The sequence below is a fragment of the Nematostella vectensis genome, chromosome 9 (genome assembly GCF_932526225.1).
Source record: "Nematostella vectensis chromosome 9, jaNemVect1.1, whole genome shotgun sequence".
Lineage (NCBI taxonomy): Eukaryota > Metazoa > Cnidaria > Anthozoa > Actiniaria > Edwardsiidae > Nematostella > Nematostella vectensis.
In genome coordinates, this window is record NC_064042.1 from 7267377 (window position 1) to 7295312 (window position 27936).

At 38.7% G+C, this 27936-nt stretch overlaps 5 protein-coding genes across 11 annotated transcripts in view; 3 read left to right on the plus strand and 2 right to left on the minus strand.

Moving 5' to 3' along the window:
* Positions 1–224: 224 nt before the first annotated feature.
* LOC125572218 (uncharacterized protein K02A2.6-like) lies at positions 225–2003 on the minus strand. The gene has a single exon (XM_048732418.1). The coding sequence runs from the start codon at positions 2001–2003 to the stop codon at positions 225–227; it is 1779 nt and encodes a 592-aa protein (XP_048588375.1).
* A 3190-nt stretch (positions 2004–5193) lies between these two features.
* On the plus strand, positions 5194–15566 carry LOC116601882. 4 transcript variants are annotated; one of them, XM_048732408.1, is made up of 7 exons: positions 5194–8397; positions 8573–12261; positions 12384–12456; positions 12608–12676; positions 13242–13346; positions 13508–13689; positions 14064–15566. In XM_048732408.1, exons 2-7 carry the CDS (start codon positions 12160–12162, stop codon positions 14478–14480), a joined length of 948 nt encoding a protein of 315 aa, XP_048588365.1. In that variant the 5' UTR covers positions 5194–8397; positions 8573–12159; the 3' UTR covers positions 14481–15566. The 4 variants fall into 4 exon arrangements, 3 of the variants coding, with proteins under 3 accessions (XP_048588365.1, XP_048588368.1, XP_048588366.1); XM_048732411.1 differs by lacking the exon at positions 13242–13346; XM_048732409.1 differs by lacking the exon at positions 5194–8397 and having other exon boundaries at positions 8548–12261.
* LOC125572216 (gamma-tubulin complex component 2-like) lies at positions 14888–17838 on the minus strand. Its single transcript, XM_048732412.1, has 4 exons — positions 17533–17838; positions 15724–15799; positions 15283–15374; positions 14888–15185 (listed from the first exon to the last, which is right to left on the minus strand). The coding sequence occupies exons 1-4, from the start codon at positions 17583–17585 to the stop codon at positions 15122–15124; spliced, it is 285 nt and encodes a 94-aa protein (XP_048588369.1). The 5' UTR covers positions 17586–17838; the 3' UTR covers positions 14888–15121.
* Positions 17839–18070: 232 nt separating this feature from the next.
* On the plus strand, positions 18071–21803 carry LOC5518147 (methyl-CpG-binding domain protein 4). 2 transcript variants are annotated; one of them, XM_048732417.1, is made up of 2 exons: positions 18071–19802; positions 20864–21174. In XM_048732417.1, exons 1-2 carry the CDS (start codon positions 18198–18200, stop codon positions 20933–20935), a joined length of 1677 nt encoding a protein of 558 aa, XP_048588374.1. In that variant the 5' UTR covers positions 18071–18197; the 3' UTR covers positions 20936–21174. The 2 variants fall into 2 exon arrangements, with proteins under 2 accessions (XP_048588374.1, XP_001638111.3); XM_001638061.3 differs by having other exon boundaries at positions 18073–19833; positions 20864–21803.
* A 150-nt stretch (positions 21804–21953) lies between these two features.
* Positions 21954–27936, plus strand: part of LOC116601875 — a 51903-nt gene continuing 45920 nt past the window's right edge. For all 3 annotated transcript variants that reach the window (XM_048732413.1, XM_048732414.1, XM_048732416.1), the window contains exons 1-5: positions 21954–26506; positions 26631–26703; positions 26852–26920; positions 27486–27590; positions 27752–27933. In XM_048732413.1, coding sequence (XP_048588370.1) covers positions 26405–26506; positions 26631–26703; positions 26852–26920; positions 27486–27590; positions 27752–27933 — 531 coding nt within the window. In that variant the 5' untranslated portion in view covers positions 21954–26404. The remainder of the gene's footprint in view (positions 26507–26630; positions 26704–26851; positions 26921–27485; positions 27591–27751; positions 27934–27936) is intronic.

Sequence of the window (27936 nt, forward strand, 5' to 3'; positions counted from 1 at the left end):
AGTGCTTCTTTTTCCTGTTTGCAATGATGTTTTATTACATGAACGAACGGAATGATAAAGAACTACAATGAGTTCTGACCGGGCTAGTCCCAGTCCTTCCACAGGGACTCCAAACAATGCTCTATCTCCCCCCAAGTATTTAGTGTTCCTGCATGGTGGGGATGATAAATACTGATATATAACATAACGATATAACAATGTGTCCTTTTGACTAATGTTTGTGTTCATTGTTCAAGTAGTTCTTTCTTGTTGTAGTCCTGTAGCCTCCTTAGGGCTAAGGGTATCTTCTTCTCGAGTGGGGGGTTGGATGGTGGTTTGGCTGGGCTTACTGGTTCGGATGCTTCCGCTGATCCTGGCTCAGTTTCTGGTGGTCTGGTTGGTGTATCACTGCCTGTTGTCCCAGTTCCTGGCCCAGTGTCTCTCGTGAGCGGGGGGCTAGGTCGTGTGGGTGTTTCGACGGAAATTCCAGTGGGGCTTGTTGTTGCTGTGCCTTTTGGGAGTTTGGTTAGGCTTTCTTTCGGTCTTGCTTGGGTTGCTCGGCTGATGAATTTGAGGTCATCGTTGAGTATCCGTGGTGGCTGTGGTGCTTGGACAGGGATGTATTTCCGTAGGAATTTCCGGTTACGGAGAGTTATCATTCCGGAGCCGTCGACACGCACAACGTATTGGTCAAATTGCCGTACCTCAATGACAATGCCTGTCTTGTCCCATCGTGTTGGATTGGGGCCTGTCTGGTTCTGGATCCTCACGTGGTGTCCTATGGCAAGAGGGGAAAGTCTCTTTGTATGTTGTGACCATCTCTCTGCTGCCCTCATGTGTCTGTTCCTTAAAGCTTCTTCTCTGAGGGCAAGGGTGTCCCGCCAAGTGGGGTGTGGGATATAGTGCCCTGGGAGGATCGGGATTGAATCCTTGATTGGTCTGCCGAATATGCATTGTGCTGGTGACAGCTTGGTGCTTGGGTCTGGGGTGTTGCGGTATTGAAGTATCGCTTGTTGGAAGGCATTGGTGTTGAGTTCACCATGTGGGCCGGTGTTGTTGGTGATGAGCCGCTTGACGGTTTTCACTCCTATTTCAGCTCTACTGTTGGAGTGGGGAAACGCTACTGAGGATAGGCGGTGGTGGACTCCCCACTCCTTGAGGAACTGCTGTGTAGGATTGGCGACAAATTCTGGTCCACCGTCACTTGCGCACTCATCAGGGATGCCAAAGGTGCAGAAGGTGCGCCTCAGACATTCTACTAGGCCGGCGGAGCCATCACGAGCCTTTTCGACGATTGGCCAGTTAGAGTGTCTGTCCACTGCTACCAGGTAAGTGCTGCCTTTGTAGTGGAAGAAGTCAGCACAGATGCATTGGAATGGGTAGGCTGGCAGTATTGGTGGGTAGGGTGGGGCGCTTGGCTGTGAAGGTGTTATGCGGTTACAGTAGGAGCATCGTTCCCGTAAGGCGACAATGGCAGGTGTGATTCCTGGCCAAAAGACTGATGACTCGGCGCGGGCAGTCATGGATGTCACGCCTTGGTGTGCAGAGTGGAGTGCTTTAAGTATCACCTCTCGTAGGGTTGGGGGAATGACGATGCGATCCTTGTAAAGGATGACTCCATCGATGGTGTGGAGGTCGTGCCGGAATCTGTGGTATTCTTGGAGTGCTGGGGCGAGGTCGTGCTGCGCTTCTGGGAAGCCGGACTCAATGATGGCGGTCAGGGAGTGGAGATTTGGGTCGCTGGTGGTTTCTAGTTTCACCGTCTCCCAGGTAACGGCCATGGTGTTGAGGGTGGATGTGGCTGAGGATACCAGCTCTTTGTCGATCCCGTAGGAGCAGGATTCTTCTGGTGGCTCCCTAGTGCGAAGGCTTGCGAGGGCAGCGTTGGCTGGGTGAGGGCTGTTGGAGGCATCGATGGTAGCTATGTCGTCAGGCAGCGTCATCATTTCAGGGGTTGTTGAGCCCGTTGGGTGGCGTGAGATGGCATCCGCAGCTTTGTGTCTTGCTCCAGGGATGTGGACCATGCGGAACTTGTAACGGAGGGTCTTCTCTTTGAGGTTCCTGAGCCGGCTGTTGGGAATTTCATCAAGGGACCGATCACCAAATACCTTCAATAGGGGTTTGTGATCAACGGCGACAATTAGGTTGCTACAGCCTAGGACAAAGAAGCGAGCCTTGTCTTTATCATAGATAAGAGTGCTTCTTTTTCCTGTTTGCAATGATGTTTTATTACATGAACGAACGGAATGATAAAGAACTACAATGAGTTCTGACCGGGCTAGTCCCAGTCCTTCCACAGGGACTCCAAACAATGCTCTAAGTAGTCCATATCACGCAGGACAATTTTATTTGCCAACCTGGCAATTATATTCTCTACTTAAGGGTTTTCCAGTAGAAGTAATATATAGATTTAGGCACTGCCTAAAAGCGGAGCCAGCATAAACACCTTTTGTGTTGACTGATCAAAGGTATTATTGGGGGATCTAGGATCCTGCTCTCTACTGAGATTTATTTATTGTACCAACCAAATGGATCCAGGCCTTATTCAATAATTTAAATTATTCAGTACATCAAAGTTAACAAACACAATTCCTGGTGTGGATATGGCTGTCAAAGTTGTCAAGAGTCTAATGGTAAATTCTTATGTCCCATCATAGAAGTTCCATTATGAATATCTTTTTTTAATCAAAACAATACTCCCACAAGCTTTGCCCTTGTGCAGAAAATGTCATGGATGTAACAGCATGCCAAAGATTCAAAACAATATATTTAGACTGTTTAGATGCCATACTGTGATTTTTATGTATTGATTCAGTGGCGATTCTCTCCTTCATTGGACCGAATATTCAGAAAAATGTCTGGAAATTAAAATCCAAAAATATATCTCCTTTCATGCATTACATATTGGTGCACCCCACTTTACCTAGTGGCCTTGTTGTTGGTGGCCTACTCCCAAATGAATGCAATGAAGAAAAAACAGATTGAAAATGCTAACTTCTAATTTCAAACCAAACACTTTCATTGATCTATGTTTGGGGTAGAGAGGAATCAAAGAATATGAATTGACTAAAAAATAATCGACGGGAGAGGAGATATAAAGTGAATTGACTCAACTTGAAAGGTTTGGTGAAAAAAATATAACAGTAATGAAAATAATTTGATTGAGCATTTCTTGACATTTCCCCTTTCCCATTATCTTAACCCTTTCACCACCACAGGCCTCTAAAGAGGCCATGTCTATGCTATCCAAGCTATGTGAACAGAATTCTATTATTGAAAAAGAACAAGGTTGTTGCTAGTGTTATAAAGTTTTAGTATCTTGCCCTAAAAACCCTTCCCCTTAATAAAAGTTCCATTAATGTACATTTGTAAAGCTACATTCTGACAAGATTTGTTCTTGCGAAGAACAATGGATGAAACAGGATTTCAAAGATGGAATAGTGTCAGACACAATTTTAGATAAGATGCAATGCTGAAGATTTTAATGTACCATTTAAAGTGGTGATTTTCCATCCCCATGGGAATTAATATCTACAAATATATATCCAGTAATGCATTATATTTTGGTGTTTTGAGAAACCCTGGATCTAACTATTCCAATGAAATAAATCTAAACATCTAAAATAAATGTAATGAGCAAGAGACTTGGAAAGAAAGTCCTAAAAAGAAAATATAAAGTGAAAGTTATTAAAGAAAATTTCTAATTTCAAAATCAAATCTGTTCATTAATTTATTTTTGGTGTAGAGGGGAAATAGTAAAGAGCATCAATTGCATAAAAATAGTCAACAGGGAGAAGAAAAAGGAAGAAATATGACTCTTCCTTAAATGTTTGAAAAGAAAATATAATAACAATAATGTAATAATTATATTTTTTTTAAATATCCCCTTTCCCATTATCTTTAGGTTGATAGAAAACTGTTTTCTTTACAGATTTATTATTTAAAAAGCAAAAGTTTGTTTTTAGTTTTATATTATATAAGTATCTTGTTCTAAAAAAAACCTATGAGTGTGTACTGCTGAATCACATAGTAATGAACTAGTCATTTGCACCCCTTCCCTTATGGTCCCGCAGAAGTCAGGGGTTAATGTGGGGTTTTAGACCACTTTTTGACCAGAATATGTCAAGAGGGGTGGTGGTATTGACTGTTTTTGACTCTTAACTTGGAAACAGGCTTTTATTAAAGTTTAATCCCCCACCCTTCCCTGGGACCATGGGTGTGGGGGTATCAAATGACTAGTGAATAAGAACATCCTACTGTTCTCTTCAAGACATGATTTTTAATTCTCATGTCTTCCAGTCTTTAGCATTCATCTTGGCCCTCAGGTAGTTCCTGGTTCATAAAAGAGTGAAAACAATTATTTATTATTTCTTTCAAAACAATCTTTTTATCAAGCCATTTATAATCTAACTAATTTTCCACAACTATTTGAAAAAAAATAAACACATGAGATGCAAGATGCAGACAATACAATACATATTGAAAATAGGGTTTTTTTTATCCTCGGTAAGGAAAATTTCTCTTGTAAGTTGAAAAAGCTGCTGTGTCTTCTAAGGATATGTATCTTCTTAGGACTAAGAGCACAGGATATAAAGACAAGAACGGTCTTCTTTAGCAGTATTTGACAAATGCAACACGATATTGGTTAGCCTTTATGAAATATCTCAACACAATCAATCTGCCCTGAAGAAGTCTTATTAAAGACGAATTCCAGTTTTTGTTGCACGTATTTTATTCAACAAAATCAAGAATATAGATAAAACAAAGAATGTCAAAACAAAACCTGTTATGCTCAAATAATTTGATTACTAAGTTAAGTACTCGCATTCTCAAAGCATACAAAAAGGACAACAAAAAGCCTAATAACTGTCATATCCTCAATAGACAATACAAATCGTCGTCCGAAACTCACCTTGCATTGTTCTTTTTTTTGTTTTTTTTGTCGCTTTCTTGATGTTCTGTTCGCTTTTAAATGTGAACTGTTACTTGCTTAAATTTACTAGCTAAAACCAGATAAATCTTGACGTGAATGAATGTTAGTAGATCTCCTCTAGTTGACTTTATCCTTAAGTCAAAATTTGAGGCAAAATAAATAATTATCGCATAATCGACAAGAACTTTTTCCCTTGCTCCGTGATTGTATTTAGTCGCCATTTCGGGGCCGAGTGGGGCCTGGGAGTCGCGCGGCTGACTGACTGGCTGGCTGGCTGGCGAGTGACACCACAGGGTACCCGCGCGATGACCAAAAAAACCAAGTCGCATACCTATACCATATTTCTATGCCTATGGGGCTACGCGCGCGGCCTGCGGCCGCGCTTAGCTCCGCTATTAGCTCCGCTAATAACAACAAAAAACCTCTCCAGGCTCGAGAAGTTTGAAATAGTCTCTTGAGAAGTTTTAGCGGAGTAAATTGCCGGATGTTTTGGGCTCTTGGACGTTTCGTTAGACGAAATGGGTTATTACTTAAAAGCTAGAATTTGTATTTTTTTAAATATCCACAAAGTAAGATGATTAATAGTTTGTTTATGCTTAATTGATGATATTTTTTTAATCGGATCTCTTAGTATGCTTCTTATATTCTCTACTAACTGTATTTAAGGTTTTCCAGTAAAAGTAATAACAACAAAAAACCTCTCCAGGCTCAGTAGTTCCGTGTTTTTGCGGCGAAATCAATTGACTGTTTATTTCGGGAAAGGCTGTTCCGAAACAAAGCCATCATCCGAAGTAGACAAGAACAAAAAGAGTGTAATTTGGTAAGAGCAACCAAAGGTGTGCCAAGTGTCCTTAAGTTGACGATTCCAATTTGACACATTTTAGCTGTGACCAATATTAAAGAGTTTGATCTTAGCACGAAGCATTTTAGATCCGTCTAAAGCATCAAGTGAGTACATGGTTAGAACATTTCAGCTGATCAATTAACTACTGTACTAAGAATCGGCAAGAATTGACACTGATGCTCAGAATCTTGGGATAGCTTCGTTCAAAGGCTTTGGTTTTGCTAGGACAAGTTCTGTGTGGGGATAACTTTCTGCAAACTGTAAAAAACGCGACGCGAGAGGTGGCAACAGAAGAGCAACTTTGTTCATCCCGTTCTTATGTCAGGAATGGAAGTTAATAACACTACTAGCTTCGGCACAGGTCGTGTCTGTTCTGGTTATTTGATAACACCATCAGGGATTGTAGTCGAGGATCAATTATATCCGAACATTTACATCAGCGTTTTACCTTACACGTTACTACACATTTGATTTTGTTTATTGGCGTTGCTTTATACAATCGATCGAAACCGGAAACCCATTTCCTCCACTAGTCCCGATTGAGCTCTCACTTACTGGTTTCATCTTTCTGTGTCTCACCGCGAGTCTGAATCCTATTCTGTATTTCTGGAGGTTCACTGAGGTTCGGGCTGCAGCGGTCTCTACTCTTAAGTCATTGTTAAGATGTTCACAAACATTCACAAACGGAAAGTAATATTTTTTTTCAGTCCAAATTTCTTTTTATAGTTAGATTAGATATTAATGTGAATATAATATCAAATATAATAAAACTGTGAATAGATTTGCTACGGCCTTTAATGCGAATGGATCCTCCCGCCGCAAAACACATGCGCGCAGGCAAACACGGACGATAGCTAAAATATGTAGATCCCGTAAACAATCATCTTTACTAGAACCCTTAAACCAACAGGCTGGATTTACAAACCGTTACCTACAAAACCTTAGGACAGTATGACCACTTGAGTTTTTGTCTTAGACAGAAGTCTATGTTGTCAATAGGATTACTACGTACATCCACACCTCCCTCTACTAGTGGGCGTTGTTTTGGTCTAGATTGTACGCATGCTTGCATAGAAAATCCTCCGGCAATATCTGAAAACAACTTCTTACGTTCAATAGTATGTAAAGCAGAGAAGGAAAAGAAATTAGAGGCGTAAAAATAGGGCCGTAGCAAGGGTTTGGGCACTGAGGGCACGTGCCCCAAAATATTTTCAAAAACTATAAGGGAATGACCAGTAGGTGCGTGGTTGTGCCCCCAATATTTTCTTAGTGTTTCTGTATCGTGCCCCCAATAATTTAAGAACTACTACGGCTATGGTAAAATGTTTACCCCTGCGCGTGAAAATAAATGGAAGCGAAGAAAACGCAAGCGCGGGTAATTGAGGAAGAACATTTATTCTTCCTTTTCTGTTCCTATTTCACGTATACCCCTGTGATTTTCGCATGCACGGAAACACTGCAGTCCCAGTCTGATTTTACTTCACCCACTTAACCGGTGGCTGCCAAAGCTAATAAGGAAGTCCCATATGCCACTCAAAGTGGCTTAGCAAGCTTTCTTTGTCGTACATATTTAATGAAAAAATACTCATAAGAAAGAATAACAAGTCGATGTACCTGATACGCCTTCGTATCTCGTGCAAGCTAACGCTTTGAAAATCTGTCGCGGGAACCCTCGTGCCGCTAGCAAACTGTACGTAGACAAAGATATTGGATTCTCTGTACAAATACGCCAAAGGACCATTACCCTCCCCTCCCCCTCCTTCATCCCCTCTTCACGGGCATCTTGACCTAGGGAAGCAGAAGGACTGGTAGGTCCACGGCGAGCTAGGGAGAGCTACCTACCTAAGTTTAAATCGGAGTAGGAGCTTGCTGAGTGAGGGTTTTTTATGGGATGGTTTTTATTGAAAAAAAAGGAAAAGAAGTGAAAATATTATTTATCTATATTTTTCGTTAACACTGAAAAAGATTAATGAAAAAAATACGTTTCCGTCGAGTACCGAACGCACTGATGAAGAAACCCCCAATAAATTCGCTCTTACCTACTCAATCTCTAATAAACGCTGTGTGAAGAATAACGAGGATTTTAATGAATGATTTATATGAAAAACTTTGAAAGTCACAAAGGAACACATATTTTCAATATTAACAGACAGATGGGTACTGTGAAGTTTTGGAGGGATAGATATATTTTAAATATATATAAAAGTATAAATTTGAGTAGGGGCTAGTTGAGGTTTTGAGTAAGAAAAAAAATTAGCCATGGCACAAACCATATATAATTTACTAATTTCACTATGGAATAAAAATGGAATATCACGAGAGCTAGTGGTTAGAATTCGGTGAATGAAAAGACAAAAAAACGGTACAATGTGCAATGACAAAGATGCTACTACCCAACACCTTTGGATATAACAAAAATATATGTATAATCTTGTTTTTTATTGTATATGCCATATCACAACACTGATTGGGGCAAGAAAGGTAAGAAGCATCATCTCTTGAGGTGGGGATGGAGTGTTTGAAAATTGTTAAATATTTCTTAAACATTTTCTTGGTTCACTGCCCTCAATGTGCTATCACTTAGGGGTAAGTTTATTTTAACACCCAAAGTGAGCTATATTGTATTAACAATATAATTTAGGTTATAAAATGATGGTTGAAGGCTTTCATAGAAAGTGCTCAATACTCGAAAGTAGAGCGGTGTATAGTGTTGGTTTGAGAAAAATACAAACTACATAGGTTTCCCTACAGGTCTGAAACAGACCTGTAGGGAAACCTATGTAGTTTGTATTTTTCTCAAACCAACACTAATTTAGGTTATATATATTATTTCATTTATGTTAGTGCAAAGTAAATAACAATATCTATTAATGCTATTATATTGTTCAAACATTTATATTTTGTAGTCTGTAATATCCAGACTTGAAATTATAGCATATACATATCATTAATGGCACTAGAAAGACAACACAAGTCTCTAGATTTCATTGAAAATGTTCCATAAAATTAAAATGACATTCAATGAGGGATAAAGTTATTTTAGGAAGAGAACAAACATTATCTAAAGGAAGGACCAAAATACCAACAAATTAGCACAAAAATACCAAAATAACTTTCATAGTTTTACATATTTTACACTACACATGGCTACTGACATGTGTACCTCTAAAAAAGTTACCAAACCAAAGCAGCAGGCTCAAGCTTTTCTAGTTGAGTTACTTACTTAAGCTTATACAATATTTTTTTACGAATATTGATGAACGGCATTACTAAAAAGCGGAACCGGCGGAACCAGAATATTTCGTTTAGTTATAGGGGTAGGGATGTCATACTAGGATCACCATTTATTTCCTTTCTAATCTGAACACATTCCTTTGTGAAATGCTAAGACAACATCACTAAGCGCAGATGTGCTACGTTATTTCACGCACATTTGACATTCTGTCATATGCAATTTGTATCCATCTGTATCCTTGTTTAGAAGCGCGTCTCTACATCAGGTACAAGGTTATTTTTAATCCCTAGATTTAATTGTTTTACATACCTTAATCCCTAGATTTAATTGTTTTACATACCTTATTTGCTGTCTCGATTTTAAATTCCTTATAACATGTACACTTCGAGTGTTTTAATCAAGCATTGTCATCTCTGACTTTTAGCTGAGGCACTGCTATTACTGTAAGTAAAGTCCATTTTCTCAGAATATACATGCACTCACTGCTGGATGAAACCTGGGTATAATAAATTTCACCTTCTGTCATCAAAATAGATGTGATTATTACAATACTCATAATCAATCACTCATATTTGTTGTATATCCAGTGCGGTCATGAATATTGGGGGTATGCCATTGTCTTTATTTACAGGCTGAAATTATATGGCTTTCAAAATTATTTCAGGAAGAGGGGGTAACATGTCCCGTCACCCCCTGCTATGGTGCTGTATAATTCCACTTTCTGGTAAATTTGACATTATTGCAGTATTCTAGAGAAAGGATTACCTTCTATATTTTCACATTGTTGTCTTTTTGATATGGATATGGTTGTTAGCATGATGTACACAGGCACGTACCCAGGATTGGCTGTGGGGGGATGTGCAGTCATAGGTATATTTAAAAAGGATAAGAATTTGCCCATTTTTTGTGGCCGAAGGGGGGTGAGCATACATTCTGTGCACCCTCCTGTGTACTTGCCTGATACACATGCAAGAGAAAACTCGAGTGAAGCATATGAGAATTTCTCAGTTTGCAGCACTGGTCAACACCTTAGTACCAAGTGACACATCTTGGGGCTTCTCCTGATGGAATTATTATGATCCTGTCTGGTAAAAGATGATGATGGTGATATAAAACTCAGCTTCTTATTGTAGAGATGAGTTTTGTGATGTTGTTGGAACAAAACAATATTTTCATAATGCAATAATCTGTAAGAACATTATTGTTCTTTAGACTAATATTTTTTTTAACAAACTGCATATTACCATGACAAGCATGTTTATAAAGCAAAACATCAAGGCACTTAAATTGACATCAAATGTTATTAATGTTATTCCAAAACACCTATTCAATTTGTCCATTATCAACATAGAATTTAAGCCCTTTATTATCTGTTATTATATTAAGAAAAGAGCTGTATACTGGCCATGTTGTATATAGAGATTAGAAATTAGATATAGTTGATGAGCATCAAGAAACCATATGACTTACATATGTGTGTGTCTAAGACTTGTCTGTTGGGACAACAGACCCTGTAAGATTTGTACAGGGCACAACAAATAATGGCTGTGACTCCAGATCCAAATGCAAGTCAAAAATGAAATCCATGGGCAGTGTTGGTCTTGGTATATCCCTTTGAGGCCACTCAATGAGAAATTGCATTTTTTTATGCATCAAATCCAAGCCTCATATGCTAAATTCAGTTTACTGTGACACAAGTTTAAACAAAGTTGCATAGGGACAAGTAATATTAGCTGCAAACAGGTACATAGCCAGGATTTTGGGTGTTGGGGGGGGGGGGGGGGTGTCTATTAATTAAGTGTAAACAATTTCTCTTGGCTAAGGCTTCCTAGCTCCCAGTATTTCTCAAGTTTATCCCAATCTCAAGGGTCTTTTCTCTCAAGGGAAAAGAGTCTCCGACTTTTCTGTTCGGATAAAGTGAAGAGAACTCTTATCACAATTCACTATTCTGAGTTCCCATTGGACAAAATGTCATTACCAGTCATGTCTGTCTGGAAGGATACCTCTGTTACCATGGAGGAAGCCCATGTTCTGTCAAAGTGAGTGTATTTCAATGTATGAGTCAATTACAAAAACGTGATCATTTCGGTATATAAAAGGGAAATAAACAACCTTTACTTTCTTCGACATCATGTTCAACGCCCGATATGTTTGTAGTCTCATTCTGACTATAAAAAATACAATTTGTTGCGGGATTTAAACTCGCTGTACTGATGACATTCTACCGGCAAAAGAGAAATAAAGGGAGACTTAAACACACTATTACAAGGTTTATAGTTTTATTAATCGCGAAAAAGTAAGTTTTTCACTAAAACATAGTTATCTTAAACCCCCCCCCCCCCCCCCCCACATTCTTTTATAAACTATTGAAAGTAGCCTTGGGCTACGTGTGACAAAACGGGATTTTAATATTTACAGCGTAATTACACATTTCAGAATTACTTACAACACCAAAGACGACATTGGGATGATTTTCATACCTTTCAAAAACGAATTACTAGAAACTCTTGCGATTTTCGACTCGGCTCCTTTTCATTTAGAGAGACGAATTTCGCAGCTTTTCACGCCATTGTTCTGTAAATTATTTCGCCTTTTAGTAAAAATTTCCGCAGAACCCTGAAGAAACCTTCCCTCTTTTGAATAGATCGATTTGTACACTCGAAAACAGCGCAAATATATGACATTTTAACAGGTGCACGGCACTTGTACGAAATGTAGAACAACCATCTTTGCGTGTCTGTTTTGACCACCACTTCAACTTTGGCATATCTAATGTGGCGGATGTGACGTCATTTGCAACCCAAGAATACTGTCTAGCTTGCGCGCGCGTACACTTTATATATTCGGCGATGCTTCGAAGCTCGCGCTAGAAACAAAAAGGATCATGGGAATTTATTGATGGATTATTCCAAACAGCCTCTGGTGGTATTTTATAATATGTGACGTCACATAAGAAACTACTCAGTTTCGTTTTGTATGGGTGTGGTAATTAATAATATGTTATTAATTAGGGGAAACGTATTTTTCAACTTTGGTGAAAGCTCGAAGAGAGCTCGAGGATGATTACGTACTGTCTGATGTCATAATCAGCATTCCCCCAAACTGATCTAAACGTTCATGAAAGCGAAACGATAAACAAGTATTCATGGAGCGTACCAAGTTTTCAAAATGATAGAGTTTTTTAAGGACCACCCCGTTCTCACCGGGCTAGCAGTCTGCACAGCAGGAGCCGCAGCGTTCTGCTATTGCAGAAGTAAATCGAGTGTCGAGGTACGTAGCGTCGTTTTGTGAGAAAAAGTGCGTGCGGTGGCGTGTTGGTGTCAATGTACAGCATGGTGTTTCTTTAACACTTCTATTTCCTTATTATTATTTGTTTTGTTGTCATTTTCTAGAGTGATGGTCAAGGAAAAGAGACCAAAGAAGAAGTACCCGTCGCGGTACAAGACGCTGTCGAAGATGTCTCCGGTGAGTCCCGCCCTTTCGGTTTTATAATTATTTTTAGTATATTTCCCAATTTGATAAAAGAGCTTCTTTTTCAACGTTCTACAAAAAAAAAAAAATTCTAAATGCATTTAGTTTCTAAATCTTCGTTTGATCAAGATGTCTTTTGTATTAGCGTGTTTTCCAGCCGACCTTTTGCAAGCGGAGAAGTCTTCACAATGTCGAGAATTGCTTGTTTATCAAGGTATGTGGCTGACTTAATTTTACAAAAAATTGATGGATAATATGTTAAGTCTTGACATTCCGTAGCATGTATCTTTTTTGAGTAGCTCAAGTCAATTTGTGAATATTTAGCTAAGAAGAACATACGCCATTCTGTTCCATACGCCTTTTGCAAAATTCCGATAGTACTCGGATAAATGTTATTTAGCAAATAGATCTCATTTTTTGGAAAAGTACGCAACTTGTTGCGTGACTGTTATTCATGACATGCTGTAACGTCATCTGTGCATCTTTCAGAGGACAGACGCGCAAAAAATAAAATCTATTTGTTTTATACAACAATTAAAATATTATCTTACATTATAATCTAGTGTATGCGTGTGCCCGTGCTGACGCCAAGCGTGCGAGTGTCTTATAACACATGGACCCTAGACCAATCAGAGCGTGAGATTTACTATTGTCGTTGTACAGATTCCAGTAATGTTTCCTAACGGATGTGCTATGGTTGCTATTATTGTCCTTTCTCTATTCTTATAATCTTTATAACCACTAAGTGATGATGCTTAACTGTTTTCTCGATTCTGTAGCCCGTTCTTGGGAGCTTTTGCTGCCCAGCTACAAGCAAGTGTTCCCGGAGCTCCACCCCCGGAACCTGCTTAAGATCTTCATCAAGCCACGACTGCTGATGCCAAGTTAGTGCAATAATGATTATACACTAAATTAATTTAAAACATTTAGCCATCGACTGATAAGGCCTTACTAAAATGATATACAGATACTTACTAAACTTATTAATACATCATCATTTCGCGTCAGACTAAATCAATTTTTTTATTTTTCTTTGTCTCTTTAGTTGTAGTCTTTCCCGTGGCTGCTCCAAGGCAAGCAATCGTTGTCTTTGAGTGTCCCGCTCCCACCGTCGTGCTGGGGGATATCCTGTACCTGATGTCAGCGGTTACCTTCGCCGCTCTTATATGCTTTGTTATCAACTTCGTCATGAAGATGCATATCCAGTCGAAGGTCAAATCCCTTCAGGTGAGCGTTTATTAAAGTGTGAAGATTCAAGAACCACACCTCTACACCAACACGACGGGCAAAATAGCATCTCCAGTTTTATTGTTATACTTGCATTCTTTTTTTTATAATTCTCCCATTAAAGCTGTTAGATTTCGGGGAATCATTCTGGCAACTGTAATTATTGTTATGTTTATACTTTCAGACGATTTGTATGGATATAAAACAAGTGTACTTTTCTATTTTCATTGAAAGAGTGACCCATCGATCACCTTTAGTCTTTGGATTAGGTGCGCTAAACAAAACCATTTCCTATTTGTACAACATGAAAACGATGCCTCGAAAACGTTTTGAGACGTATTCACAGTTGCGTTTATTGCTCTTATCGTTATCAGGGAGGTCGTCTTGCCAGCATCACCGAGGTGCACCAGATCCAAGAGAAGACTGGTGCTTGTCCATCTATTGCGTCGACAGACCACCGAGAGAGTGATGCTCCCGTAACCACCGAGGTGAACGTCCAGCCGTCCTCATCCGTAAAGTCGATTGTGACTGCATCCTCTACAGGACTCAAGGAGCTCCGCCCTTTTGATCTGCGTGCATCATGGGACACACAAAGCCTCGAGAGCCTAGCAGCTTGTGCATCGCGCCAGGGGCGTCAGGTCACACTCCATCCGCATCTCAACAAAAAGTGGGAAAATGGAAATGGAACACCATTTTTCTTAGAAATTGTGTCACTAAATACTTTGTGCCTCTTACATCGACTGTTTTGTGTAGGGGAGTATGGGGTGTTTCAGGAGCTCATTGGAAAGTGAGAATTAATGAAGGCTAAGTATGTTTTTTTTTCAATTTTCATTAGCAGCATATACAACCATATTAAACAATACATGTTATCTATATACCATAAGTTACTCATGTATAACAAGAACTTTTTCACGCGAAAACAACCTAAAAAATTGTGGTGTGTATTATACATGAAACTTTTTGTTTGAGAGGTAAAAAACATGCATAATATAATTAAAACAATAGAAAGCTCTAGGGAATTAACGCCCACAAATAAGTTAGTCAAGTTATTTAAACTCCACGGGGCATTGTTTTGACATATACCAAATCTAAATCAATGAAAATGTCTGGAATGTGCCGTGAAGGACATAGGCAAGAAAGAAGTCTACTTGTTATCAGGGAGCATATTATAAATAAGTGCATATAATACAGGAGTAAATACAGTACATATGAGATTTTATACATTATATCAAGACAGAGAAGCTTTTCATTTACATCTAAAAACCACAATTATTTCTATAAGATGTATGTACACTGTAAAGGTATAAATACTGCTTATAAAGGTGGGACTGTAAAAAGTGTCTGCTCAACAGAGGTATATAAATGACTATATATTGCTATATAAATGACTGGCAAAAAATCAGGGTTTTAGACTTTCAGTCTGGCGGTTCCATTATACCTGTTCGTCTTCCACAAGTTTGGAAAGCAAGTAAACAAGAGGGTCTAGCTCACGGACACTGCAACGACAAATAACAGACATGTATAGGATCTTCCTTATTCATTTGTCTAATTAAATGACATGTTAGCAAAAGCAAAGTAAACACAAATCCTCACTTTTTAGATTTAAGCTCGTCATATTTCTTGAGAAATTCTCTTGGTGTAGTTGAACACTCAGCAATCTTGCGCTTTGCTGTATGAGCCGACACCTACAGTTAACAAAAAGACAATTGGGTACAGTAGACACTTTATAACAAACTTTATCCCTGCGGTTGACAAATAAACAAAGGGTAAACTGAACTAGAGAAACACTAGTTGGTATGTCCCACAATATATATCCAGTGAAATTGTAACATACATATTTAATCTATTTAGTACAAATAAATACTACTGTAATAAGCTTAAAGTCTCTTTTATGGTTTTTCTGTGAAAAGAGCCTTTCACTTAGTGTAACATTTCTACTAAACAGTTTTTTTTATCCGTGTTGTAACTTAAGGTGTCATGTTTTTCATCACTTTAATGTAACGTGACAAGACATTTCTACTAGTAGTATTTTACCTGTGTTGTAACATAAGGTGTCATGTTTTTCATCAGCATTTCTGTGTAGACCTTGGGTCCCTCCCCTCCTGAAGCCCTGATAAAACAAGATAAGGGAATGTCACCCTTAGATTAATATAAGATAAGGCCAAGCAAAAATAAAAACATGTTTATCGTCCTGATAAGATCAAAATAGGGAGCATGCGGCTCTTTTCATTTATTTTTTTCCTTACAAAGAAAATTTCTACGATGTTGCGAAGGTAAAAAAATTGTAAGAAAAGCCTTGAAATGGTAATGTCTGCCATTATTTTAGTGCCCAGGCACCACTAACACACGAAATTTGAACTTCTGAGGAACAAACAATCAAATAGCAGCAGAAATAGCTAAATAAAAAATATTGATGCGGCCCTGAAAAAGGATGCAGGCGGGGATGATTAACATGTCTTTTCTTTTACTTAGCCTAAATACAAGATGAGTAAAGTTCACCCTTAGATAAATACAAGATGAGTGAATTTCAAAACACTAATCCCTTTCCATATGCTAACTACCCGTATGACTGGTACCCCCTCTCAGTGAATCCTGTGTACAAAGCTTAACCCATTGACTCCTGGCTTTTTTTTTAGCTGAATTTACAAAAAAACAGACTGAAAACAGATACCTCCCCCCCCCTATTCTGAGTTTTATACAGCCAATCAAACACAGCTGCACCTAGTCAGCGGTATCCAAGCTTTCCAACAGTGCTTTGTGGTCCCCACTTTTAATCCCTCGCGTTGTGCTGAAGCCAGCACAAGTTGATGGTTGCTTGTATTTTTCATCAAAAATACAGCTATGAGCATATTAGGAGAGTGTCTCGGGACATCATGAAGTCTTTTGGGGCATAATTGAGTGCTTTGCTTATGGATATTTGCAAGCAAAGGTGGATTCATGATGATTTTTTCTTGTTTGGCTTTGCCTGGATGAGAAAATAATTTTCTAATGAATCACCACAGCTCTCCTAAATGCTGTCTTTTCTGAAACCAAATTGATTCCAAAATTGTTTACACTGCTATTCTGGGTCTGTATGACCTGGCATTGATTTGTTTGGCTTCGGGGTGAAAAGACTTCTAAAAAACCATCTGACTTTGGGGAGAGGAGTGTTGACTGGCCCTCCCCTCGTGAATTTTTCCCTGGATCTCCCAGAATGCTTTGCAATACGTAAAGACATCTTCGTGGTTGTACAATCCTTCAAGGAGTGGACATTGTGTTTTGAGGCCATGGAAATGTACCTGGAGGATCAGAATAAAGGTATCTATTTGTGTCTTGAGCTGTGTTTGCTGATCTCTCTCCCTTGTGTGGTATTTTGAGCGTTTTATTGTGAGGGGTGATTCTGCTTTTCTCTCCTTGTTTGATTTGAGATTTGTCAAAGAACCTGTGCTATTATTTGACTTAAGAGTAGATGCCAACAGCTTGGTTGGATGCATGAGTATCTTCATCTTGTTGTGTTTATTTTGCATTTATGATTTTTTGGGGTTGTGGGTACTTCCCAAAGCCGGTACAGGCCGGTTGAGGGGTCAATGTGTTAAAAAAGACCCTAAAAGATCCAACTCTATGTATGTCCGTGGCTTTATTGCTAGTTATTGATGTTGATAAATACTGTTGTTTTCGTGGTATAGAAATTTTGTTAACTAATTTGCTTATAATGTCACGCGGGGCTTGAAGTTAAAGTTGCATTGCATGATTACAGTATCTTATAAGACTGCGGAAGATGTTTTGACACCCAGATCGCTCATTAGTATTACCCTTAACGATGCAAACAACTTTAATAAAAATATTAAATGATAAATGACATACCCAAGAAGAGAGAGTAGCTCGGAGACATGGTGATGGATTCTGAATTCACTCATGTTTTACGAGTTTGAATGTAAACACTTTTTTTTCTGAACTTGGCGGGAAGTTGATGCCCGACTTGATTCTATAAATGCTGGTTCTTCTAATACAAATATTCTTCAATAATATGCTTAGTATTCCATTTTAACTGCAGAAATAAAGTACTCGCACGCCCATGAAACGATGGACATGCTTTGTAAAGAGGGAAAAAAGAAAAGGAAAAAAATTATAATCACGACAAATACCACAGACTGGCCGCCATTTTGTGTAAAAAATAACCGCTGCCCTGCAACTGCGTCTGCTATTTTATGTTCATGGGGGGGGGGGGGGGGGGAAAGGAGGCAATCATTAGAAAACTCTTCAAACTGATGAACGTCACATATTCACAACAAACACACAACAGTGAAATATTTAGGCTTATAGGTTTCAATTGGTGATGCTTTGGCCCTAGGTAAGTATTCTTTTCATTTAATAAAAAACATTCCTGTAATCGGTCTCCCCTCCTCCCCACTCCCCCGTGGTACCGTTTGTCGCAAGTTATTCTACGGATGTGCGGATCGCGTCTCGTGGATTTCAGCTGTTGATCAAGGCTTTGAAATCTATTCGGCAGAACGCATAATACTCGTCAAATGGACCATCATCCAAGAGATCTGCCAAAAGGGTGGAAAAAGGTGTGTGTTACTAGAAAAAGCGGCAAAACGAAAGGACATGTTGATGTTTATATACACGATCCATTGGGGAGAAAGTTTCGCTCTCTTGCTGAACTTAAAAGACATCTAATCGAGGCCGATTTGGGACTATCTATTGAACAGTTTAGTTTCAGAGCAGATGGGGCGAATTTTCTACATAACGCAGCCCCGGAAAAGCGACCAAAACAGAGCGAGAGGAAGAGAGATCAATCGGGATCAAAAGGCAAACTTGCTGGAGGAACCCCGGGAAAAACGAAGGCAAAGACTCCCCACATAGCTGTCACAAAAGCAAAAAGGAATAAAAAAGAGCGCAGCGTTAGAGGGAAAGTAGTTAAGATAGTTCTTGGCAAGACTAAGGCTGCCAAGCCTAGAAGACCATCTGTTGTTAATGAGGGTAGCCATTTCACAGGCGTGGTCCCAAAGGGCTGGACCAGAGCGGAATATGTGAGGAAGGGGGGACGTACCCAGGGAAGAGTTGATGTAACTGTTATAAACCCTGAAGGGAAACAGTTCCGCTCTCGAGTTCAGCTTAGCGAATTCCTTAAGGAGCAGCAATCCAAATTGAGCGTGGACGATTTTGGATTTTTTCCACTGGGAGGAAGAAAAAGAAAAAGCACTGAAAAGTCAAGTGAGCCAGGAAGAAAGTGCAAAGCTGTGATACCTAAAGAGCCAAAAGTAAAAAAAGTGGCTTCCAAGGCTGATTCTAGTGAAATTAGTAAGCAGACACCAAGAGGCAAAAGAGCAACAAGATCAAACTCTGTTCTGAGTTCAGAATCTTTGTCAAGAAAGCGGAACAAGATGCAAGTTGGAAAAAGTGAAAAAAACAATGGCGTGAGAAGTGCTCATCAAAGCCCCACAAAAGCAAGTCTAGAGAGTTCTTACTTTTCTTCTAAAAAGACACAAAGGAAGTCTACAGAAAGTTTGAAGCATCGTTCCCAGTTAGAAGTTGTAGCAGAGAACAGAGCAAGTCTGATCACTAATGAAGGGGTGCCTACTGGGTGGATTAAGATTGTGACACAGAGATCCAAAGGAAAAACTAAGGGAACCTATGATGTTTACATAGTGGACCCTGATGGAAGAAAGTTTCGCTCTAAAGCAGAGTTGAAGAGGTTTTTAGATAAATCACAGTCTGATCTAACCATTGAAGACTTTGATTTTCAACACAGGAAAATGGTCATAACCAGTAATAAGAAAGAGCTAGATAAAGAAAATGATGACTCTCAGGAACCCTTTGGTGCTGATTCCACAGCATGCCCAAAAGATGATGATGATCTTGATGAAAGTCTGAGTGGTGATTCATTAGACTCTTTAGAAACTTCAGCCAAACAAGTGGAAGCAACACAAAGTCCTTACTTCAAGGATGCTGCTCAACCAAAGACCCCCAAATGGACACCACCCAGGTCACCCTTCAGCCTTGTGCAGGAGACGCTCTTCCATGATCCTTGGAAGCTGCTGGTGTCTTCAATCTTCTTAAATCGGACTGCTGGTACCCAGGCCATCCCGATCATGTGGGAGTTCTTTAGACGGTATCCAGACGCTGCTGAGGCAAGTAAAGCTGATCCTGGGCCCATTTCTGGTAGGTGCAAATTTCACCTCACTTTTAACCTTATCCACCTATAGAAGGTTGATCTGATTCAATACGAGAAGATTGATCATAAATTTAAATCTGCCCTAACCTCCACACAGCAAACCTATTTTTACCTGTGTTAACAACATAAGTTCCTCGCTTTTTCATCCTATCATTTCTCTGCTCAGTGAGTGCTGTAGCAGTTGATGGACAACAGAGAATTTACAATGAGAATGTGCATACCTAATTCAAAATTATGAGTTAACATTCAATTAAGATAATAATGTGTATCTACATAGCCATGGCTATGTAGTTTGTACCTTTAATTAAACTTTATATCTACTATCCTTTGCTATATTCCTACTTATTTAGGAATATCTGAAGGAATAATATGTGTCTGTTGTTAGATCTCGTCAGACCCTGTTGGCCGTGTGAGAAGTGGGCCGACACCCTTATACCCTTAGATTCTTAACTGATTCCCTTAAGTAATGCACCTATTAATGTAAAGCCGGTGGGGGCTGGGAGGTGCAGCAAGGGGTGGGGATTTGAAATTCTTGTCAGGCCAAATTTTGGAGCCCAATCTTGATAAATATCATTACCCCTGGCTACTTTATATTATTGTGATCAAATATCCCTTGGCAAGGGCATACGGCAGGAGAAATATAGAGATAGCATAAGTATATAACATGCAATTTCTTTTTATTGATCCGCTGAATAGTGTAAAACAATGAAACATCCAAGAATAACAAATAAAGTTAAGAAGAAATCAAACATTCGCAATGTGCACCGAAAACATGCCAGTCTGTTGGTCACATGAGTAAGCGCTAGATCAATAGATCTACCGGGGAAAGGATGAGTTCAACAAAGATCTCCAATGGGATAAACTTGATGGTCAAAACCATCTACTTATGGGCCAGTTTAACTGTTTTAACCCCCCCCCCCCCCCCCGACCAGCTTAACATTGATTGGTTTAAAACTGCTAAGTAGCTCATGTAAAATAGTAGAATCTGATTAATATAGTATTGTTTACATTACTTAGACCTCCTCAGACCCCTTGGACTGCATGAGAAGCGGGCCAAGGCCCTTGTTCAATTCTCAGCTGAGTTTTTGAGTCGTGATTGGATCTACCCTGATACACTTTATGGAATAGGTAAATATGGCAGTGACTCTTACCGCATTTTTTTCCTGGGTGAATGGAAAGATGTAAAACCAGAGGACCACAAACTTAACCTCTATCATGACTGGCTTTGGAAGCAAGAGAGAGAAGGCTTATTGTAGGGGGTTACTGCATTGTTAAACCAAATATGTTCTGTTTTGTTAAAGGTTAAAAGTTAATGTTGTCTCTAAAAAGGTTGTGCAAAGGATTTGCATTTGCTGTACAACTCATACAGTTTAATCGAAGTCATACAGTTATATCTCAACATAACAGTAGCATCTCAAGATCGAGATTTTAAAGGGGTGTAAATCATTCTCCCCACCATGCAATCCATATTTTTTTTCCATAAACAAGACAAATTCCAAACAGTTCACTCATACTGTTGGTGACTTTTGAAAGAAAATCCAACTTTGTGTTGGCTGTAAATGACTTGTGCTGGTGTTAAAAACAACAGCATAAAGTGTTTAACCTTCATGGCTGTATGCCAACCCTGTATAAATGACAACCCTAACCCTGGTTTAGGTTAGGATAAGGGTTAGGCGTTGGGTTGTCGTTTATCGTTTAACCCTGGAGTAAACCACAGGGAAACCGCACATTTGCAGGAAAAAAATTATATTCAGTAAGTTTATATTCAGTAGAAAATTGTCATCTTGTTTTATTCATTCATTACATTCATTATTCATTGCTCTATTGACATTATCATAGTTCACATTTGACTACTGGTTAGTTTAACGTTCATACCAAGGATGTTTAGCCTTTACAATGCACTAGTATGTACATTTTCAGCAGAAAAGACTAAAGATAAATGGATAAGTTAACCACATGCCCAAGCCAAATGACTCCTCTATTTAAGTCGACCCATGACTATCATGGACAAATTCTTACTTGTGTTTACCCTTGCCCAAGCGTCCAGGTCTGACTATTTGCAAAAAAGTCTCAAGAAAAAAGATAACTCAATCCCTTCCCCCCATCCCCCCCTGAAAAATTAGTTCCACTTTTTCGGATTTCGCCCCTCCCCCCCCACGGGCATCGGGACCTAGGGAAGCAGAAGGACTGGCAGGTCCACGGCGAGCTAGGGAGAGCTACCTACCTAAGTTTAAATTGGAGTAGGAGCTTGTTGAGTGAGGGTTTTTTATGGGATGGTTTTTATTGAAAAAAAAGGGAAAGAAGTGAAAAAATTATTTATCTATATTTTTCGTTAACACTGAAAAAGATTAATGAAAAAATACGTTTCCGTCGAGTACCGAACGCACTGATGAAGAAACCCCCAATAAATTCGCCCTTACCTACTCAATCTCTAATAAACGCTGTGAAGAAGAATTACGAGGATTTTAATGAATGATTTATATGAAAAACTTTGAAAGTCACAAAGGAACACATATTTTCAATATTAACAGACAGATGGGTACTGTGAAGTTTGGGAGGGATAGATATATTTTAAATTTGATCTGAGAAGTTTAAATTTGAGTAGGGGCTAGTTGAGGTTTTGAGTAAGAAAAAAAATTAGCCATGGCACAAACCATATATAATTTACTAATTTCACTATGGAATAAAAATGGAATATCACGAGAGCTAGTGGTTAGAATTCGGTGAATGAAAAGACAAAAAACGGTACAATGTGCAATGACAAAGATGCTACTACCCAACACCTTTGGATATAACAATAATATATGTATAATCTTGTTTTTTATTGTATATGCCATATCACAACACTGATTGGGGCAAGTAAGGTAAGAAGCATCATCTCTTGAGGTGGGGATGGAGTGTTTGAAAATTGTTAAATATTTCTTAAACATTTTCTTGGTTCACTGCCCTCAATGTGCTATCACTTAGGGGTAAGTTTATTTTAACACCCAAAGTGAGCTATATTGTATTAACAATATAATTTAGGTTATATATATTATTTCATTTATGTTAGTGCAAAGTAAATAACAATATCTATTAATGCTATTATATTGTTCAAACATTTATATTTTGTAGTCTGTAATATCCAGACTTGAAATTATAGCATATACATATCATTAATGGCACTAGAAAGACAACACAAGTCTCTAGATTTCATTGAAATGTTCCATAAAATTAAAATGACATTCAATGAGGGATAAAGTTATTTTAGGAAGAAAACAAACATTATCTAAAGGAAGGACCAAAATACCAACAAATTAGCACAAAAATACCAAAATAACTTTCATAGTTTTACATATTTTACACTACACATGGCTACTGACATGTGTACCTCTAAAAAAGTTACCAAACCAAAGCAGCAGGCTCAAGCTTTTCTAGTTGAGTTACTTACTTAAGCTTATACAATATTTTTTTACGAATATTGATGAACGGCATTACTAAAAAGCGGAACCGGCGGAACCAGAATATTTCGTTTAGTTATAGGGGTAGGGATGTCATACTAGGATCACCATTTATTTCCTTTCTAATCTGAACACATTCCTTTGTGAAATGCTAAGACAACATCACTAAGCGCAGATGTGCTACGTTATTTCACGCACATTTGACATTCTGTCATATGCAATTTGTATCCATCTGTATCCTTGTTTAGAAGCGCGTCTCTACATCAGGTACAAGGTTATTTTTAATCCCTAGATTTAATTGTTTTACATACCTTAATCCCTAGATTTAATTGTTTTACATACCTTATTTGCTGTCTCGATTTTAAATTCCTTATAACATGTACACTTCGAGTGTTTTAATCAAGCATTGTCATCTCTGACTTTTAGCTGAGGCACTGCTATTACTGTAAGTAAAGTCCATTTTCTCAGAATATACATGCACTCACTGCTGGATGAAACCTGGGTATAATAAATTTCACCTTCTGTCATCAAAATAGATGTGATTATTACAATACTCATAATCAATCACTCATATTTGTTGTATATCCAGTGCGGTCATGAATATTGGGGGTATGCCATTGTCTTTATTTACAGGCTGAAATTATATGGCTTTCAAAATTATTTCAGGAATGGTGCTGTATAATTCCACTTTCTGGTAAATTTGACATTATTGCAGTATTCTAGAAAAAGGATTACCTTCTATATTTTCACATTGTTGTCTTTTTGATATGGATATGGTTGTTAGCATGATGTACACAGGCACGTACCCAGGATTGGCTGTGGGGGGATGTGCAGTCATAGGTATATTTAAAAAGGATAAGAATTTGCCCATTTTTTGTGGCCGAAGGGGGGTGAGCATACATTCTGTGCACCCTCCTGTGTACTTGCCTGATACACATGCAAGAGAAAACTCGAGTGAAGCATATGAGAATTTCTCAGTTTGCAGCACTGGTCAACACCTTAGTACCAAGTGACACATCTTGGGGCTTCTCCTGATGGAATTATTATGATCCTGTCTGGTAAAAGATGATGATGGTGATATAAAACTCAGCTTCTTATTGTAGAGATGAGTTTTGTGATGTTGTTGGAACAAAACAATATTTTCATAATGCAATAATCTGTAAGAACATTATTGTTCTTTAGACTAATATTTTTTTAACAAACTGCATATTACCATGACAAGCATGTTTATAAAGCCAAACATCAAGGCACTTAAATTGACATCAAATGTTATTAATGTTATTCCAAAACACCTATTCAATTTGTCCATTATCAACATAGAATTCAAGCCCTTTATTATCTGTTATTATATTAAGAAAAGAGCTGTATACTGGCCATGTTGTATATAGAGATTAGAAATTAGATATAGTTGATGAGCATCAAGAAACCATATGACTTACATATGTGTGTGTCTAAGACTTGTCTGTAAGATTTGTACAGGGCACAACAAATAATGGCTGTGACTCCAGATCCAAATGCAAGTCAAAAATGAAATCCATGGGCAGTGTTGGTCTTGGCATATCCCTTTGAGGCCACTCAATGAGAAATTGCATTTTTTTATGCATCAAATCCAAGCCTCATATGCTAAATTCAGTTTACTGTGACACAAGTTTAAACAAAGTTGCATAGGGACAAGTAATATTAGCTGCAAACAGGTACATAGCCAGGATTTTGGGTGTTGGGGGGGGGGGGGTGTCTATTAATTAAGTGTAAACAATTTCTCTTGGCTAAGGCTTCCTAGCTCGCAGTATTTCTCAAGTTTATCCCAATCTCAAGGGTCTTTTCTCTCAAGGGAAAAGAGTCTCCGACTTTTCTGTTCGGATAAAGTGAAGAGAACTCTTATCACAATTCACTATTCTAAGTTCCTAATCCATTGGACAAAATGTCATTACAAGTCATGTCTGTCTGGAAGGATACCTCTGTTACCATTGAGGAAGCCCATGTTCTGTCAAAGTGAGTGTATTTCAATGTATGAGTCAATTACAAAAACGTGATCATTTCGGTATATAAAAGGGAAATAAACAACCTTTACTTTCTTCGACATCATGTTCAACGCCCGATATGTTTGTAGTCTCATTCTGACTGTTAGCTTTCTTACAGTATAAAAAATACAATTTGTTGCGGGATTTAAACTCGCTGTACTGATGACATTCTACCGGCAAAAGAGAAATAAAGGGAGACTTAAACACACTATTACAAGGTTTATAGTTTTATTAATCGCGAAAAAGTAAGTTTTTCACTAACATAGTTATCTTAACCCCCCCCCCCCCACATTCCTTTATAAACTATTGAAAGTAGCCTTGGGCTACGTGTGACAAAACGGGATTTTAATATTTACAGCGTAATTACACATTTCAGAATTACTTACAACACCACAGACGACATTGGGGTGATTTTCATACCTTTCAAAAACGAATTACTAGAAACTCTTACGATTTTCGACTCCTTTTCATTTGGAGAGACGAATTTCGCAGCTTTTCACGCCATTGTTCTGTAAATTATTTCGCCTTTTAGTAAAAATTTCCGCAGAACCCTGAAGAAACCTTCCCTCTTTTGAATAGATCGATTTGTACACTCGAAAACAGTGCAAATATATGACATTTTAACAGGTGCACGGCACTTGTACGAAATGTAGAACAACCATCTTTGCGTGTCTGTTTTGACCACCACTTCAACTTTGGCATATCTAATGTGGCGGATGTGACGTCATTTGCAACCCAAGAATACTGTCTAGCTTGCGCGCGCGTCCACTTTCGTCGATGCTTCGAAGCTCGCGCTAGAAACAAAAAGGCTCATGGGAATTTATCGATGGATAATTCCAAACAGCCTCTGGTGGTATTTTATAATATGTGACGTCACATAAGAAACTACTCAGCTTCGTTTTGTATGGGTGTGTTAATTAATAATATGTTATTAATTAGGGGAAACGTATTTTTTCAACTTTGGTGAGAGCTCGAAGAGAGCTCGAGGATGATTACGTAATGTCTGACGTCATAATCAGCATTCCCCCAAACTGATCAAAACGTTCATGAAAGCGAAACGATAAACAAGTATTCATGGAGCGTACCAAGTTTTCAAAATGATAGAGTTTTTTAAGGACCACCCCGTCCTCACCGGACTAGCAGTCTGCACAGCAGGAGCCGCAGCGTTCTGCTATTGCAGAAGTAAATCGAGTGTCGAGGTACGTAGCGTCGTTTTGTGAGAAAAGTGCGTGCGGTGGCGTGTTGCTGTCAATGTACAGCATGGTGTTTCTTTAACACTTCTATTTCCTTCGGCTTATTATTTGTTTTGTTGTGATTTTCTAGAGTGATGGTCAAGGAAAAGAGACCAAAGAAGAAGTACCCGTCGCGGTACAAGACGCTGTCGAAGATGTCTCCGGTGAGTCCCGCCCTTTCGGTTTTATAATTATTTTTAGTATATTTCCCAATTTGATAAAAGAGCTTCTTTTTCAACGTTCTACAAAAAAAAAATTCTAAATGCATTTAGTTTCTAAATCTTCGTTTGATCAAGATGTCTTTTGTATTAGCGTGTTTTCCAGCCGACCTTTTGCAAGCGGAGAAGTCTTCACAATGTCGAGAATTGCTTGTTTATCAAGGTATGTGGCTGACTTAATTTTACAAAAAATTGATGGATAATATGTTAAGTCTTGACATTCCGTAGCATGTATCTTTTTTGAGTAGCTCAAGTCAATTTGTGAATATTTAGCTAAGAAGAACATACGCCATTCTGTTCCATACGCCTTTTGCCAAATTCCGATAGTACTCGGATAAATGTTATTTAGCAAATAGATCTCATTTTTTGGAAAAGTACGCAACTTGTTGCGTGACTGTTATTCATTACATGCTGTAACGTCATCTGTGCATCTTTCAGAGGACAGACGCGCAAAAAATAAAATCTATTTGTTTTATACAACAATTAAAATGTTATCTTACATTATAATCTAGTGTAAGCGTGTGCCCGTGCTGACGCCAAGCGTGCGAGTGTCTTATAACACATGGACCCTAGACCAATCAGAGCGCGCGATTTACTATTGTCGTTGTACAGATTCCAGTAATGTTTCCTAACGGATGTGCTATGGTTGCTATTATTGTCCTTTCTCTATTCTTATAATCTTTATAACCACTAAGTGATGATGCTTAACTGTTTTCTCGAATTTGTAGCCCGTTCTTGGGAGCTTTTGCTGCCCAGCTACAAGCAAGTGTTCCCGGAGCTCCACCCCCGGAACCTGCTTAAGATCTTCATCAAGCCACGACTGCTGATGCCAAGTTAGTGCAATAATGATTATACACTAAATTAATTTAAAACATTTAGCCATCGAACGATAAGGCCTTACTAAAATGATATACAGATACTTTCTAAACTTATTAATACATCATCATTTCGCGTCAAACTAAATCAATTTTTTTATTTTTCTTTGTCTCTTTAGTTGTAGTCTTTCCCGTGGCTGCTCCATGGCAAGCAATCGTTGTCTTTGAGTGTCCCGCTCCCACCGTCGTGCTGGGGGAAATCCTGTACCTGATGTCAGCGGTTACCTTCGCCGCTCTTATATGCTTTGTTATCAACTTCGTCATGAAGATGCATATCCAGTCGAAGGTCAAATCCCTTCAGGTG

Excerpts from the sequence above, each read along its gene's own strand:
- LOC116601882 (XM_048732408.1), top strand. The coding sequence starts at position 12,160 with ATGATAGAGTTTTTTAAGGACCACCCCGTTCTCACCGGGCTAGCAGTC. Across the intron at positions 12,262-12,383 it reads GAAGTAAATCGAGTGTCGAG|AGTGATGGTCAAGGAAAAGA; the intron begins GTACGTAGCGTC and ends GTCATTTTCTAG. Across the intron at positions 13,347-13,507 it reads GCCACGACTGCTGATGCCAA|TTGTAGTCTTTCCCGTGGCT; the intron begins GTTAGTGCAATA and ends TTGTCTCTTTAG.
- LOC5518147 (XM_001638061.3), top strand. The coding sequence starts at position 18,198 with ATGGACCATCATCCAAGAGATCTGCCAAAAGGGTGGAAAAAGGTGTGT. Across the intron at positions 19,834-20,863 it reads TGATCCTGGGCCCATTTCTG|ACCTCCTCAGACCCCTTGGA; the intron begins GTAGGTGCAAAT and ends TACATTACTTAG.
- LOC125572216 (XM_048732412.1), bottom strand. The coding sequence starts at position 17,585 with ATGAGTGAATTCAGAATCCATCACCATGTCTCCGAGCTACTCTCTCTT. Across the intron at positions 15,800-17,532 it reads GAGCTACTCTCTCTTCTTGG|GGCTTCAGGAGGGGAGGGAC; the intron begins GTATGTCATTTA and ends TTGTTTTATCAG. Across the intron at positions 15,375-15,723 it reads CACCTTATGTTACAACACAG|GTGTCGGCTCATACAGCAAA; the intron begins GTAAAATACTAC and ends TGTTAACTGTAG.
- LOC125572218 (XM_048732418.1), bottom strand. The coding sequence starts at position 2,003 with ATGGTCCACATCCCTGGAGCAAGACACAAAGCTGCGGATGCCATCTCA.